Source organism: Hylobates moloch, unplaced genomic scaffold (assembly GCF_009828535.3).
Source record: "Hylobates moloch isolate HMO894 unplaced genomic scaffold, HMol_V3 SCAFFOLD_15, whole genome shotgun sequence".
NCBI classification, from domain to species: Eukaryota; Metazoa; Chordata; class Mammalia; order Primates; family Hylobatidae; genus Hylobates; species Hylobates moloch.
In genome coordinates this window covers 80614834-80632276 of record NW_026652290.1, presented here as the reverse complement: position 1 = coordinate 80632276, position 17443 = coordinate 80614834, and the positions used below count along the sequence as shown (strand labels likewise).

Sequence of the window (17443 nt, the reverse complement as noted above, 5' to 3'; positions counted from 1 at the left end):
GATGACTCAGTGAAAAAGAACAGCCCTTAAGTTTGGAACAAATGAAATGGAACTTGAAGTAACCAAACTGAATTTTTGTCATACTACATTGATAGCAGTTTTCCTAGAATTAGAACTACCTTCTTATAGTTTTGAAAATAGTGATTATTAACATTATTCTTTCATAAGATGCCATCTTTTAGGGTTTTTAAACCCTGGTAATTTCATGGATAATTGATTTTATTTTTATAAGTATCTTAGAGGTATAGGATGAGGTTTACTGTTTCTCCACTGCCTACCCCCTTAAAAAGGTCCGAGGGTAAGCATTCTGTTTCTTTGCTTTAAGAAACAATGCTTTTGGCTGGGCACAGTGGCTCACGCCTGTAATCCCAGCACTTTGGGAGGCCGAGGTGGGCGGGTCACGAGGTCAGGAGTTTGAGACCAGCCTGGCCAACATAGTGAAACCCCATCTCTACTAAAAATACAAAAATTAGCTGGGTATGGTGGCGGACACCTGTAATCCCAGCTACTCAGGAGGCTGAGGCAGGAGAATCGCTTGAACCCGGGAGGCAGAGGTTGCAGTGAGCCGAGATCGTGCCATTACACTCCACCCTGGGCGACAGTGGAAGACTCCATCTCAAAAAAGAAATAATGCTTTCAAGAATGACAAGTTTTGTTTCAGTGATAAGTTGAAATCAAATTTTTTATTTCGAATAGTGTTTTTAACTTTTAAAACATGCACTTCACTTCTATTATCTCAGTTTGTTTTTTAGAAATATAAAAAAATTACCATTATTACAAAATATGTGCATGTTATTTCTACTTGTTTCAGATTTAATTACAAATATTTATTTCATCCTGATAGAGAGAGAGAGAGAGGTGCAAGAGGAAGAGAATATTCTTGTTAAAATTAGGCCATAAAACAATTCCCCTTTTAGCAATTTATCTTAAGTAAACAATCAGAAATAGATTTGATGTTTTCCACAAGAATGTTCACTGCAGCAGTGTGCACAATAGCACAAAATTGGGCACAGTCTTCAAATCCAACATAAAGTTCTGGTTCAATAAATTATGGTGCAGACATCCATTGAACTTGGCAGCCATTAAAATCATGTTATAGGATATTACTTAATGATGTGGGAAACTGTTTATAATACATAATTTGTTATAATTGGTGAATAACAAATTGCAAAACAATATGGACAAGTGCTTTCAGTTCTTTAATAAAAGGAATATGTCAACATAGAATAAGATTTGAAGGCTGCGTACTGAAATTCTCATGTTATCTCTCCATGTTAGGATTATGAGCAGTTTTTTCTTGAAGGAACCGTATATTGCTTTTGTATTAAAACTTTTTTTTTGGATTTCAATACTGTATTGTTGATAATTTTAATAGTTTAATCTTACTTTTTTTTTTTATTTTTTTGAGATGGAATTTCTCTCTTGTCACCCAGGCTGGAATGCAATGGCACGATCTCGGCTCACAGCAACCTCTGCCTCCCAGGTTCAAGCGATTCTCCTGCCTCAGCCTTCTGAGTAGTTGGGATTACAGGTGCCTGCCACTACACCCGGCTAATTTTTGTATTTTTAGTAGAGACAGGGTTTCACCATGTTGGCCAGGCTGGTCTTGAACTCCTGACCTTGGGTGATTCTACCTGCCTCAAATCCTAAAGTGCTGGGATTATAGGCGTGAGTCATCTTGCATTTTGGAGGTTAAATATTTTGCTCCTTTTCGTCTTTTCTCAGTATTTACTGTAGTTTTCCTTATTAGTGTAAATAACCTCATCTATACCTAGAATCTTATAGGCCCAGAGAAGACAATCATTATGTTATTATGATTGTTTTATTTGCGATTGGTGACTTTGTTTTTTTAGATTATGATACTTTGGGACCTAGTGCTTATTTGGTCAGTCAGATTGCAAATAACTTTTTCTTTTTCTTTTCTTTTTTTTTTTTTTTGAGACATAGTCTCGCTCTGTCACCCAGGCTGGAGTGCAGTGGTGCGATCTCCACTCACTGCAAGCTCTGCCTCCTGGGTTCACGCCAGTCTTCTGCCTCAGCCTCCTGAGTAGCTGGGACTACAGGTGCCTGCCCCCATGCCCAGCTAATTTTTTTGTATTTTTAGTAGAGACGGGGTTTCACTGTGTTAGCCTGGATGATCTCGATTTCCTGACCTCGTGATCCGCCCGCCTCGGCCTCCCAAAGTGCTGGGATAACAGGCGTGAGCCACCACACCCGGCCAACTTTTTTCATCTCATTTAATTACCTTGTGAAAGAACTGGGTCTCTGTGGCAGAAATAAAGAAAAGCTCTATTTTTATGGAAAGGGTAATACAATTTACACGTATTCTCTTACTATTGTTTTAGTTTGCTTGGCTGCCAAAACAAAACACCACATACTGGGGGGCTTAAACAACAGAAATTTAGTTTCTTGCAGCTCTGGGAGCTAGAAATCTGAGATCATGGTGTTGGCAGGTTTGGTTTCTTCTGAGGCCTCTGCCCTTAGCTTGCAGATGGCCGCCCTCACACTGCCTTTTCGAGGCCATTCCTCTGTGCATGCACGACCCTGATGTCTCTCTGTGTCCTACCTCCTCTTTTTTTTCAGTTGATAATTTATTTTATTTTATTTTATTTTTATTTTTTGAGACAGAATCTCGCTCTGTCACCCAGGCTGGAGTGCAGTGGCGTGATCTTGGCTCACTGCATCCTTCACTTCCCAGGTTCAAGCAATTCTCCTGCCTCAGCCTCCCGAGAGGCTGGGTCTATAGGCGCATGCCACCACACCCGGCTAATTTTTGTATTTTTATTAGAGATGAGGTTTCACCATACTGGGCAAGCTGGTCAAGCTCCTGACCTTGTGGTCTGCCTGCCTTGGCCTCCCAAAGTGCTGGGATTACAGGCATGAGCCACTGCACCTGACCCCTTTTTTTAATTTGTAATTTTAATTTTCATTTTTTTCCATAAGTTATTGGGGTACAGGTGGTATTTGGTTACATAAGTTCTTTTGTGTTGTTTTGTGAGATTTTGGTTCACCCATCAGCTGAGCAGTGTACAGTGTACCATATTTGTTTATCCCTTGTCCCCCTCCCACTCTTCCCCGCAAGTACCCAAAGTCCATTTTATCATTCTTATGCCTTTGCTTCCCATAGCTTAGCTCCCACATATCAGTGAGAATATATGATGTTTGGTTTTCCATTCCAGAATTACTTCATTTAGAATAATCGTCTCCAGTCCTATCCGGGTCACTGCAAATGCCCTTAATTCATTCCTCTTTATAGTATTCCATTGTATATATATACCACGGTTTCTTTATCCACTCGTTGATTGATGGGCATTTGGGTTGGTTCCGCGATTTTGCAATTGTGAATTGTGCTGCTATAAACATGCGTGTGCAAGTGTCTTTTTTGAATAATCACTTATTTTCCTCTGAGCAGATACCAAGTAGTGGGATTGCTGGATCAAATGGTAGTTCTACTTTTAGTTCTTTAAGGAATGTCCACACTGTTTTCATAGTGGTTGTACTAGTTTACATTCCTACCAGCAGTGTAGAGGTGTTCCCTGATCACAGCATCCACGGCAGTATCTACTGTTTTTGACTTTTTGATTATGGCCATTCTTGCAGGAGTAAGGTGGTATCGCATTGTGCTTTTGATTTGCTTTTCCCTGATCACTAGTGATGTTGAGCATTTTTTCATATATTTGTTGGCCATTTGTATATCTTCTTTTGAGAATTGTCTATTCATGTCCTTAGTCCACTTTTTGATGGGATTGTTTGTTTCTTTCTTACTGATTTGTTTGAGTTCATTGTAGATTCTGAGTATTAGGCCTTTGTCAGATGTTTAGATTGTGAAGATTTTCTCCCACTCTCTAGGTTGTCTGTTTACTCTGCTGACTGTTCCAAAAGCTCCTTAGTTTAATTAGGTCTCAGCTATTTATCTTTTTTTTTTTTTTTTGCATTTGCTTTTGGGTTCTTGGTCATGAAATCCTTGCCTAAGACAATGTCTAGAAGAGTTTTTCCAATGTTATCTTTTAGAATTTTGATAGTTTCAGGTCTTAGATTTAAGTCGTCAATCCATCCTAAGTTGTTTTTTTATAAGGTGATATGAGGATCCAGTTTCATTCTCTGCATATAGCTAGCCAATTATCCCAGCACCATTTGTTGAAAAGGGTGTCCTTTCCCCTACTTTATGCTTTGTTTACTTTGTCGAAGATCAGTTGGCTGTAAGTATTTGGATTTATTTCTGGGTTCTCTATTCTGTTCCAATGGTCTATGTGCTTATTTTTATACCAGTACCACACGGTTTTAGTGACTGTGGCTTTATAGTATAGTTTGAAATCAGGTAGTGTGATGCCTCCAGGTTTGTTCTTTTTGCTTAGTCTTGCTTTGGCTATGCAGGCTCTTTTTTGGTTCCATATAAATTTTAGAATCGTTTTTTCTAATTCTGTGAAGAATGATGGTGTGGTATTTTGATGGGGATTGAATTGAATTTGTAGATTGCTTTTGGCAGTATGGTCATTTTCACCATATTGATTCTACCTATCCATGAGCATGGATGTGTTTCCAATTGTTTATGTCATCTGTGATTTCTTTCAGCTCTATTTTGTAGTTTTCCTTGTAGAGGTCTTTTGACTCCTTGGTTAGGTATATTCGTAAGTTGTTTTTTTTTTTTTTTTTTTTGCAGCTATTGCAAAAAGGGTTGAGTTCTTGATTTGATTCTCTACTTGGTTGCTGTTGGTGTATAGAAAAACTATTGATTTGTGTACATTAATCTTGTATTTGGAAATTTTGCTGAATTCTTTTATCAGTTCTAGGAGCTTTCTGGAGCAGTCTTCAGGGTTGTCAAGGTAAACGATCATATCATCAGCAAACAGTGACAGTTTGACTTCCTCTTTAGTGATTTGGATGCCCTTTATTTCTTTGTCTTGTGATTGCTCTGGCTAGGACTTCCAGTACTGTGTTGAAGAGCAGTGGTGAGAGTGGGCATCCTTGTCTTGTTCCTGTTCTCAGAGGGACTGCTTTCAGCTTTTCCCCATTCAGTATTATGTTGGCTGTGGGTTTGTCATAGATGGCTTTTATTACATTAAGGAATGTCCCTTGTATGCCAGTTTTGCTGAGAGTATTAATCATAAAGGGATGCTGGATTTTGTCAAATGCTTTTTCTGCATCTATTGAGATGATCATGTGATTTTTGTTTTTAATTCTGTTTATGTGGTGTATCACATTTATTGACTTGTGTATGTTAAGGCATCCCTGCATCCCTGGTATGAAACCCACTTGGTCATGGTGGATTATATGTTGTTGGATTCAGTTAACTGGCATTTTGTTAAAGATTCTAACATCTGTGTTCATCAAGGATATCAGTCTGTAGTTCTTTTTTGGTTATGTCTGTCCCTGGTTTTGGTATTAGAGTGATGCTGGCTTCATAGAATGAATTAGGAAGGGTTTCTTATTTCTTTAGCTTGTGGAATAGTGTCAAAAGGGTTGGTACTAATTCTTCTTTGAATGTCTGGTAGAATTCTGCTGTGAATCCATCTGGTCCTGGACCTTTTTTTGTTGGTAATTTTAAAATTACCATTTCAATCTCGCTGCTTGTTATTGGTCTGTTCAGGGTATCTAATTCTCATGCTCTACTGACTGGGCTAGCTGGGTGCCTCAGGGTATCTAATTTTTCCTGATTTAAGCTAGGAGCAGTTATATTTTTCAAGGAATTTATCCATCTCTTCTGGGTTTTCTAGTTTATATGCATAAATGTAGTAGCCTTGAATGATCTTTTGTATTTCAGTGGTATCAGTTGCAATATCTCCTGTTTGCTAGTGAGGTTATTTGGATTTTCTCTCTTCTTTTCTTGGTTAATCTTGCTAACGGTCTATCAATTTTATTTATCTTTTCAAAGAACCAGCTTTTTCTTTCATTTGTCTTTTGTATTTTGTTGTTGTTTCAATTTCATTTAGTTCTGCTCTGATCTTGGTTATTTTCTTTCTTCTGCTGTGTTTGGGTTTGGTTTGTTCTTGTTTGTCTAGTTCCTTGAGGTGTGACCTTAGAATGTCAGTTTGTGCTCTTTCAGTCTTTTTTTTTTTTTTTTTTTGAGACGGAGTCTTGCTCTGTCGCCCAGGCTGGAGTGCAGTGGCGCGATCTCGGCTCACTGCAACCTCCGCCTCCCGGGTTCACGCCATTCTCCTGCCTCAGCCTCTCCGAGTAGCTGGGACTACAGGCGCCCGCCACCACGCCCGGCTAATTTTTTGTATTTTTGGTAGAGACGGGGTTTCACCGTGGTCTTGATCTCCTGACCTCGTGATCCGCCCGCCTCGGCCTCCCAAAGTGCTGGGATTACAAGCGTGAGCCACCGCGCCCGGCCTCTTTCAGTCTTTTTGATGTAGGCATTTAGGGCTATGAACTTTCCTCTTAACATCACCTTTGCTGTATCCCAGAGATTTTGATAGGTTGTGTCATTATTGTCATTCAGTTCAAAGAATTTTTAAATTTCTATCTTGATTTCGTTTTTGGCCCAGTACTCATTTAGGAGCAGGTTATTTAATTTTCATGTATTTGCATGGTTTTGAAGGTTCCTTTTGGAGTTGATTTCCAGTTTTATTCCACTGTGGTCTGAGAGAGTGCTTGATATAATTCCAGTTTTCTTAAATGTATTGAGGCTCGTTTTATGGCCTATCATATGGTCTGTCTTGGAGAAAGTTCCATGTGCTGTTGAATAAAATGTTTATTCTGCAGTTGTTGGACGAAATGTTCTGTATATATCTGTTAAGTCCATTTGTTCTAAGGTATAGTTTAAATCTATTGTTTCTTTTTTTTTTTTTTTTTTTTTTTGAGGCGGAGTCTCGCTCTGCTGCCCAGGCTGGAGTGCAGTGGCGCGATCTCGGCTCACTGCAAGCTCCGCCTCCCGGGTTCACGCCATTCTCCTGCCTCAGCCTCTCTGAGTAGCTGGGACTACAGGCGCCCGCCACCACGCCCGGCTGATTTTTTTTTTATATTTTTAGTAGAGACAGGGTTTCACCGTGGTCTCGATCTCCTGACCTCGTGATCCGCCCGCCTCGGCCTCCCAAAGTGCTGGGATTACAAGCGTGAGCCACCGCGCCCAGCCAAATCTATTGTTTCTTTGTTGACTTTCTGTCTTGATGACCTGTCTAGTGCTATCAGTGGAGTATTGAAGTCCCCTATTATTATTGTGTTGCTGTCTATCTCATTTCTTAAGCATTAGTAATTGTTTTATAAATTTGGGGTCTCCAGTATTAGGTACATAGATATTTAGGATTGTGCTATTTTCCTGTTGGACAAGGCCTTTTACCATTATATAATGTCCTTATTTGTCTGTTTTAACTGCTGTTGCTTTAAGGTTTGTTTTGTCTGATATAAGAATAGCTACCCCCGCTAGTTTTTGGTATCCATTTGCATGAAATGCCTTTTTCCACCCCTTTAAGTTAAGCGTGAGTCCTTATGTGTTAGATGAGTCTCCTGAAGGCAGCAGATGGTTGGCGAGTTCTTATCTATTTTGTGGTTCTGTGTCTTTTAAGTGGAGCATTTAGGCCATTTATATTCATTGTTAGTATTGAAATGTGAGGTACCCTTGCATTCATTATACTCTTTGTTGCCTGAGTACTTTGGTTTTTTTTGTTTCTGCTTTTTAACTTGTATTTTTGTTTTATAGGTCCTGTGTGATTTATGCTTTAAAGAGGTTCTACTTTGATGTGTTTCCAGGATTTGCTTCAAGATTTAGAGCTCTTTTTAGCAGTTCTTGTGGTGGTGGCTTGCTAATGGCGAATTCTCTCAGTATTTGTTTGTCTGAAAAAGACTGTAATTTCCTTCATATATGATGCCTACATATATGATGCCTAGTTTCACTGGATACAGAATTCTTGGCTGATAATTGTTTTGTTTGAGGAGGCTGAAGATAGGGCCCCAGTCCCTTCCACATTGTAGGGTCTCTGCTGAGAAATCTGCTGTTGATCTGATAGGATTTTCTTTATAGGTTACCTGGTGCTTTTGCCTCACAGCTCTTAAGATTCTTTCCTTCATCTTAACTTTTGATAATCGATGGCAATGTGCCTAGGTGATGATCCTTTTGCGATGAATTTCCCAGAGCTTCTTGTAGTTGGATGTCTAGGTCTCTAGCAAGGCTGGGGAAATTTTCCTTGATTATTCTCCCAAATATGTTTTCCAAGCTTCTTCCTCAGGAACACCGATTATTCTTCAGTTTGGTCGTTTAACGTAATCCCAGACTTCTTGGAGGCTTTGTTCATATTTTCTTATTCTTTTTCTCTTTGTCTTTGTTGTATTGGGTTAATTCGAAGATCTTGTTTTTGAGCTCGGAATTTCTTTCTTCTACGTATTCAATTCTATTGTTGAGACTTTCCAGAGCATTTCACATTTCTAAAAGTGTGTCTGAAGTTTCCTGACGTTTTGACTGTTTTTTCTTTATGCTGGCTATTTCCTTGAATGCTTCTCCCTTCACTTCTTATGTTGTTCTTTTGGATTTGCTTGCATTGGGCTTTGCCTTTCTCTGGTGCCTCCCTGATTAGCTTAATAACTAACCTCCTGAATTCTTTTTCAGGTAAATCAGGGATTTATTCTTGGTCCAGATCCTTTGCTGGTGAACTAGTGTGATTTTTTGGGGGGTGTTAAAGAGCCTTGTTTAGTCACATTAACAGGGTTGTTTTTCTGGTTCCTTCTCATTTGAGTAGTCTCTGTCAGAGGGAAGGTCTAGGGCTGAAGGCTGTTGTTCAGATTCTTTTGTCCCATTAGGTGTTCCCTTGATGTGGTACTCTCCCCGTTTTCCTATGGATGTGGCTTCCTATGAGCAGAACTGCTGTGATGTCTCTCCTGGGTTCTAGCTACCCAGTGAGTCTACCTGGCCCCGGGCTGGTACTGGGGGTTGTCTGCACAGAGTCCTGTGCTGTGAACTGTCTATGGGTCTCTTAGCTATGGATACCAGTGCCTGTTCTGGTGGAGGTGGCGGGGCAGGGGGTAACAATGGAGTCCTTGAGGGGTCTTAGCTTTGGTGGTTTAATGCTCTATTTTTGTGCCGGTTGGCCTCCTGCTGGGAGGTGGCGCTTTCCAGAGAGCATAAACTGTAGTAATATGGAGAGGAACTGGTGGTGGGCGGGGCCCTAGACCTGCCAAGAGTATCTGCCCTTTGCCTTCAGCTACCAGGGTGGATAGGGAAGGACCTTCATGTAGGGGCAGGGCTAGGCCTGTCTGAGCTCAGAATCTCCTTAGGTGGGTCTTGCTGTAGCTGCTGTGGGGGATGGGGGTGAGATTCCTAATACCTCCTCCTCTTATAAAGAAACCAGTCACATTGCATTAGGGCCCACCCTAATGACCCTATTTTAACTAAATTACCTTTAAAACCCCTATCGCTAAGTATAGTCACCTTTTGAGGTACCAGGGTTAGGGCTTCAGCATAAGAATTTGGGGGAAGTGGGAGGCATACTTCAGTCCATAATTCTATATATCACTTATGACAAGTTTTAAATGACAAAGTGAATGTTGAAGTAAATTTTTATGAATTATCAATGGTTATTATAAACTTTTATAACATTCTAAAGAACTTCAGCTGTAAATTATATGGGAGAGAATGTAGAGGATTGTAGATGGATTAGCACTAATTTTTTTTTCCCTGAGAAACTCAAACTCTATGACCTATTGCACAATTGAGTCTACTTGTATATAACAAATAGTATTTTTCATAGGTATTAATAAAATATCAGTATCAAGTCAAATATTTAAAAGAGTTGTTAACTGAAGAGGGATTAGAATTAAAGGCGTTAGAATTAAGATTAGTGGGCAAAAGATACAAAAACTTTGCTCCCTGAAATTCATAACTGTCTATAGATGGAATAGCAGACCTGAAGATTGGCTAGTTCTTTGTGACTGAAGTTCTGAATTTTTTGTGCTGTCATAGAGTAAATTTATGTATTGTTGAGTGTGGTTCTGGAAGGTGATGATTTTTCAACTTGATTCTCTAAGTATACTGTGTGGGTTTTTTGGCTTTAAAAGGTTAAGAACTTCCCTTTATATAATGAAAATGCAACAAGTAAATATTATTTGTTAGTACTTTAAGATGTAGATTAATCATTTAAAAAGTCATTATGTTAAATATTCTGAGGACCATACTGTTACTTCTTTTCCTTCTCCCTCTAGTGGGCAGAAAATATTCTTAAAATATAGCATGGAATAGTTTATTGCTATTGGGTATATCATAATATACAGTCTCAGTCTCAGCTTTTTTGAAAACTAAAAATGTTAACATTTCAGGATCATTAAAGCAAACACTTTACTCCTTTCTAGGCATAATAGTGGATCTTTGAATGTTGAAGATGTCCTTACCAGCTTTGACAATACAGGAAATGTTTGTAAGTTATACATTCACTCTATAGAAATATATTTAGTGTTTTACAAAGTGAATTTATAGTTGATGTTTTCTTCTCACTAATATTTATTATACTCACTAAATGTATGCATATATGTATATATAATAGAAAGTTTTACTGTCTTTAGCTTCAAAATAAGCCTTGTATAAGGTACACCAACAAAATGGGATACTGCAGTTTCTACACTTTGCAGGTGTGTGTGTGTGGGGTGGAGGTGGGAGAGGGAGAGAGAGAGAATGTAGGTCAGAAAGAACACTGGACACTGAAGTACTGTCCCTTTTATTTTTGTTTCCATTTTGACCTCAGTTAATTCAGTAGTGGGGCTGTTTCTTCCTTCTTTGCTTTGTTTCAGGTGCTTTCTTTGCCATTCCCTGCTTCTTTACTTTCACTGTAGAATAAACCCAGAACATATTTTTCTTGATGCTTCTATACATTAATACCAGAGTGTTTTTATTTGATGCAGTATTACAATATTATAGAATATATTGCCTTTTCATCCAAGCTTCTGATTAAGTGGTGATAGCTTTGTCCACTGAGAAAATCACTTAAATATTTCTTATAATTCTTGTAATTAATTTCATGTGATGAAAGAAATCAGCCAAGAATACCTTTATGTCACTGAGTTAAACAGCATACCATCATAGGAGCTATGGACTTTTTATGTTTTTTGTATAGGACATTTCTCTTAAGATAGTGAATTGTCAATGAAATATGAGCATTTTAAATGTAAAAATAGTACTCATACTCTTTTTCTCAAAGAAAATTTCAGAACTGTTAACTATTGTCTGAATTTAGGTAGTGTCTTTGGCTTAACAATGCAGCTTTATCAAATGAATAGATTTGCATAGAATTATGTTCAGTAATACTCAGACAACACTTTTGTTCTTATGTCCACATTATGATAAGCTTTTGATTTTATAGAAAAATATTTGTGGTTCACTAAGGAATCTATAAATGTCCTTAAATTATCCTAAATACCTAAAATAATGTAGATTTCTTTTTTATGGATAGTGACAGATGTGCCTTTTAGTTTCTTTCTTTCTTTCTTTTTTTTTTTTTTAAATTTTCCAAACACCAACTTGAACCCGAATACCTTTTAGTTTCTCCATGTTGGCATTTAGTGAATTCTTTCCCACTTATGCATATCTCATATTTTTATTAGGTCTAGGCAAGGACTGGGCAAAGCATACCAATGATGGTTGAGGATACATACTCTTTTAGTTCTGGGGTAATGTTAAATATCATTAAGTCAGGCTTACACATTTGTAATTTCAGAAAATGATTCTAGAATGTTAAATGTGGAATTTTTGATTCAGTAATGTAAAAGTCAAGTATTGTTCCCAGTTGACTCGGTATGAAATAGGGCCACTAGCTGGCAGCATTATGTAAAATAAAAATAATTTCCTAAAGGCATCAATTACTATTTTAGGCGTGAATAACTGTCTTATCCTTCTCTAACATTTTTTCCCATCAACTTGTTCCATACCCCATGTTGTTGTTGCATGAACAGACGGAAAGATTGCATATTCAGGGTGTTTTTTCACTGTTGTCTGTTGTTTGGTAGAAAGGTTTAAGACTTTGGAATGATACTCACCTGCGTTTGACTTGTGGCTCTGAAATTCATCTTGAGCAATTTGTATCATCTCTGTGAACCTCAACTGTTTTCATCTCTTAGGACCGGCTATCTTATAAAGAAAGTACATACATACTGCATGGCTCAGAGTTGATATTCAATAAATGGAAGTTATTAATTATTACTGGCAATGAGTACCTATATAACCTCTCTTGTTTTTTTCCTAATAAAGAAGATAATATTATTAGGATTATTCTGTCTTATACTATTTTAATTGAACTAACAAGGCAGAAAAATTAGATAAAATTAGCAAAATAGCTGTTTATTAAAATGCCTCGTTATAAATATTGTCTTAAAAACCTGAATATATTGCTAAGTGATAGAAGTGGTGACAAAAATAAGACCTCTTAAAATATGTTGTTTTGTGTACCTTTTATGTTTACTCTTTTTATTTTAACAGAAAAATCTATATAGATGTTTCATTTAATGATAAATTGGTAAAGTCCTGTTCCAATAAAGTAAATATTGATTATGACTTTTATATAATCTTGGACGTAAAGTAACCATGGACTGAAAAAGTGATTTTTCACTTGATGCCTCAAAAATTTAATTTTTTTATGCCAATAGTGATATTGAGTTTGTGACTAGAAAACCCAGCAGAGGGCGCCACAATCATAATTCTTTGTCATGGCCCAATATAATTAGGATAAATAGCTCAAATAATAACCCTAAGCTTTTACCATGTAGACATATAAAGATATGTCTAAACATTTCTATTTGATTCATTTATAATATATTTAATATATACAGTAATTCAGAAATACAAAAAATTAGATTTTTCCTGGCTGATACTTTAGTTTAATTTTTTTAAAATACCAGTTTAATTTTTCTACCTCTAGCTTTAAATAAAGTACTTTTGATAGAGAGCGAAAGTTCCATACAAGAGTATCAGTTCATAAATCACCACCATGGTAGTACGTTAAAGGACAATTAGAATAAGGAAAAAAGTTTCTAATAGATGAGAGAACCAGTAGATGGAATTATCTATTTTAGGAATTTGTTTCTAGGTTAATAGTGCTTCCTAGTAATAGAAAAAACAACTTAATTAAAACATTTTCTAGTCACAAAAACCTGATATGTGTAGATACAGTAAAAAAAGGTATGGTCATGGTTTAGTAGAACCATTAATTTCAATTTTAAGTTGATTTTGAATATCAAGGAATGATTGTATTCATTGCAAATTTTCAGAGATGAAAGGATCAGTCTTACCTTCTGAATTGGTTTATGCTCTAAGTGAAAAGACATGGAAAAATCTCTTTAATTTTGGAAAATAAATGAAACCTCTAGATAACTTATTTCCTATTAGAAAAGATAATTTTTTTGTATTTACTTTTTTTGTTTAGAAGTTTTCTGATTTTAAATGTATGAACTGCAAAGTGTTTTATATTTTTGAGGTAACTTTTCATTGCTTGAATTTCTTCGAATGTTGTGGGAAGAAATTAAGAGGAATCTCGTACAGAATGAATCACATCTGCGTATTGATTTATTGTTGTGTGATATACGACCCAACCTTCTTTTTATATATTTATATTTACTATGGTGGAAAACAAACCATTTTGAAAGTGCTTACCTTTAACTAGGAATAGGTATGTATATTTCATTATTTGGTTTCTACTGCTTGAGAACCTACTTTCTTTTGAGATATCAAAGCTTCTTGGTCAGGAGGTTGTGTCTACTATTGATTCATTGTGCCTAGAAAGACATGCTGGCAACCTACCTAGGGAAAAGTATAGGATGACATCTTTCACCTCAGATGAGGTACTGGCTGCTTTTGTGTTTTCTTTGATGTGTTGCTCAGATACCTTGGGTAACGAGGGGGTGCTCTATAAGCATTGTAGCAGATTTCTTGCACCTGCTTTTGCTGTGGGCAGGGACGCATTTCTAGCTTGTCCTCTGACCTCTGGTCAAAGAAGCTGCACCATGCTGTCTCTTCCAAAATCATTTTCCTTTTCTCCAAAGTCATTTCTTTCCACTACTGAAAGGAATTTTTAAAAATGTAATTCTCAGTGCTTACTTGATGCAAATTTGGATATCATAGTATCTAATATAACTATTTGTTGTTTATAGCGTCTCGTCTTATGCTTGGGTCTGTAATTCATCGGAACATTTTTAGCACATCATCCTTTGTTGAGTAGTATGAACAGAAGTGTTAGTACTTCGTATAATTTATTATAAACTATGTACAATATAATGTATATAATCCTTTAAAGGATAGGAGGTCAGCAGTTATATCATTTCAATAATATCATTGTGAAGCAGGATTCCTGGCAAATGTTGCAGCTTAAGTCTGGGGGATGTATTGGTAAAACTTCTCTACTATTCTTTGAAAAAAATTTTTTTTTTCTTGGTTGAGCTCCATGACAGGACCCTGTGGTAGTTGGTGTCGCATTATCTCCTGGAGGAATTTGTAGACCCTCTGCCATATATACTTGTACATGTGACAATGGTGATTTTTTTTTTTTTCCCCAGTGAATTCTAAGACTGACCAGGGTTTTTTTTTTTTTTAAATGGAGTTTCACTCTTGTCCCCCAGGCTGGAGTGCAATGATGCAATCTTGGCTCACTGCAACCTCTGCCTCCCAGGTTCAAGTGATTCTCCTGCCTCAGCCTCCCGAGTAGCTGGGATTACAGGCGTCTGCCACCATGTCCAGCTAATTTTTGTCTTTTTAGTGGAGACGGAGTTTCACCATGTTGGCCAGGCTGGTCTCCAACTGCTGACCTCAGGTGATTTACCTGCCATAGCCTCCCAAAGTGCTGGGATTATAGGCAAGAGCCACTGTGCCTGACCTGACCAGGATTTTTACTGCACACAGCTGTAGACTTTGCTTCCTAGTGGTCTGATAGCAGGATCTGTTCGTCTTTTTGTGATGTATCTAAAACTGATCTCTTTTGGGGTGGTAATCAGTTATTATTGAAAGAAAGACTCTTTAAAATAAAAGTCAGGTGTGGTGGTATGTTCCTGTAGTCCCAGCTACTCAGAAGGCTAAGGCTGGATGATTGCTTGAGCCCAAGAATTTGAGGCAAGCCTGGGCAATATAGCAAGACTTTTCCTGTAAAAAAAACCCAAATATTTATCTTCCTGGTTTTTCTAGAGGAAAAAAAATTATATGTTTTCACTTTTTACTTGTATTTAGGAAACCAAAGGTAATAGTTTCTTTGGAAATATGGTCTAAATTTTTAGTTTTTCTGTTTCATTGTTGTTATGTTATAAAGTTGGGGTTTGGAATGTTGGTGAAATTATCAAAGCTTCAAGAATGTCAGCTTGGATTTTAGAATGCTATTCTTATTCAAATAAAGATGTCTATATATGTAATGCATATGTATGTATATATGTATATTTAGCTATATAATGCATATATGTAGCATATGTGTATACATATGCATATATACATGTATGTAGTATATGTGTATACATGTACATATGCAGATATATAATGCATCTATGTAGTATCTGTGTATACATATGCATTATATATCTATATATACATATATGCATTGTATATCTATATTTATATACAGATGTATACATATACACAGTACAGTAGTTTGATTAAAAAATGGAAAAAGTTGGCCTTTTGTGGGTCATTGCTCTGTTTTTAATTTAGAGTGGTTATGGAAGGTACATGGGATATGAAGTTCAGGTTTTAGCTCTGCTGGTTATTAGCTGTGTAATTGTAGACAAGTCTTTGTACAAGTCTTAACTCCTTATGTAAAATGGAATAGGAAACAATAAGTACTTTATAGTGAGGTGAACATAATATTAGATAATGTGAAAGTACAAAGTAAACTGTAAATAGTGTTTGTATTTTTTATGGTTAGTAATATCATCTGCCTCATTCTTGAATTTTTTCAGTACCTTTGTTCTTCAAAATAATACAAGATAGAAGATATTTTTGGTATGTGACATTCTGTTTTAATATCGTACATTATTTTGTTATGTGAAAACAGTGTAAAGCTACACAATTAAAATAGCGTGGCATTATTGCAGAAATACACATATAAATCAATGTTTTAGAATAAAGGGCTCACAAAGACCTAAATATATGTGACTTAACATATGATGAAGATACAATTTTAGTAAGAGAGGAAAGGATGGATTCTTCAATAAATAGTATTGGGACCATTGCCTAGGAATTTAGGAAACTAATAAAGCTGACTCCCTCCTATATACTATATGCCAAAATAAATTTAATATGGATTAAGTATTTAATTAAAAATCATAACACTCAGATATTTCAGATGAATAATTTTAATATATTGAAATCAAGAAGGTCCTTCTAAGTGTGAGTCAAACACCATGAATTTAAAGATTAATAGATTGACTAAGATTTAAAGACCCTTTATTCAAAAAGCATCAAAAAAATTGAAATACAAATTACACACTGGCAATTATTATTTATGACATATATTCATATGAAGATGTATTTTCTTTATTTTATAAAGAGCTCTCACAAATCCATGATAAAAAGACAATCTGAAAACCTGTAAGATAGAGAAAAACATAGCCAAAAATTTAAGAAGAGGTATTTCACAAGAGAAATAGCAATGTTCTATATGTACGTCAAATGGTTATTTTACAAGGAATTGAGGGAATGAATTTTAAAAGTGAGATAATTTTTGCTTATCAGGTTGGCAAAGGTGAAAGAAGTTAAGCAGTAATCAGTAAATTGTAGGGAACTGGGTATTCTCCTACACTATTGGTGGAGGGGCGGAGATAAATTAATTCTACTTTTCCAGAGGCAGTCTGATTGTATCTTTCATAATTTTAAATATTCATATCTTTCAACTAATGATTACTTTTCTTAAAAAAAAAAAACAAAAAAAACCAGAATGGGAACTGTGGCTCACACCTATAATCCCAGCACATTGGGAAGCCAAGGTGGGTGGATCACTTGAGGCCGGGAGTTCGAGACCAGCCTGGCCAACATAGTGAAAACCCTGTCTCTCCTAAAAATGCAAAATGTAGCCAGGCTTGGTGGCAGGCATTTGTAATTCCAGCTACTCGGGAGGCTGAGGCAGGAGAATTGCTTGAACCCAGGAGGCGGAGGTTGCAGTGAGCTGCGATCATGCCACTGCACTCCAGCTTGGGCAACAGAGTGAGACAACGTGTCAAAAAACAAACAAACAAAAAAACCATGGTGAAACCCCGTCTCTACTAAAAATTACAAAAATTAGCTGGGCGTGGTGGCAGGCGCCTGTAATCCCAGCTACTGGGAAGGCTGAGGCAGGGAGAATTGCTTGAACCCGGGAGGGATTGGCATGTATTCCTTTTATAACTGGAAAAAATAATGATATTTTCATTTGAAAAACTACTCTTTAACTTCCAAACTGAGTATTTTTTTTTTTTTTTTTTACCGAAAGCTATGATAAAATCTCAAATTGCTTAGGACAGCATTGTGAAAAAAAGGAGCAATTCATTTTAGCAGTGAAAAAGTATACAATATTGGCTG

The 17443-nt window shown here is 36.7% G+C and overlaps 1 protein-coding gene across 3 annotated transcripts in view; it reads left to right on the top strand.

Moving 5' to 3' along the window:
• The window catches only part of CAMKMT (calmodulin-lysine N-methyltransferase), a 420894-nt gene that overhangs the window by 18586 nt on the left and 384865 nt on the right, over positions 1 to 17443 (top strand). The window contains exons 3-4 of one of the 3 annotated variants that reach the window (XM_058429111.1): positions 1409 to 1483; positions 10279 to 10343. In XM_058429111.1, the coding sequence (XP_058285094.1) occupies positions 1409 to 1483; positions 10279 to 10343 (140 nt within the window). Of the gene's footprint in view, positions 1 to 1408; positions 1532 to 10278; positions 10344 to 17443 lie in introns of all 3 variants that reach the window. The other 2 variants (XM_058429110.1, XM_032177969.2) reach the window with 2 other exon arrangements.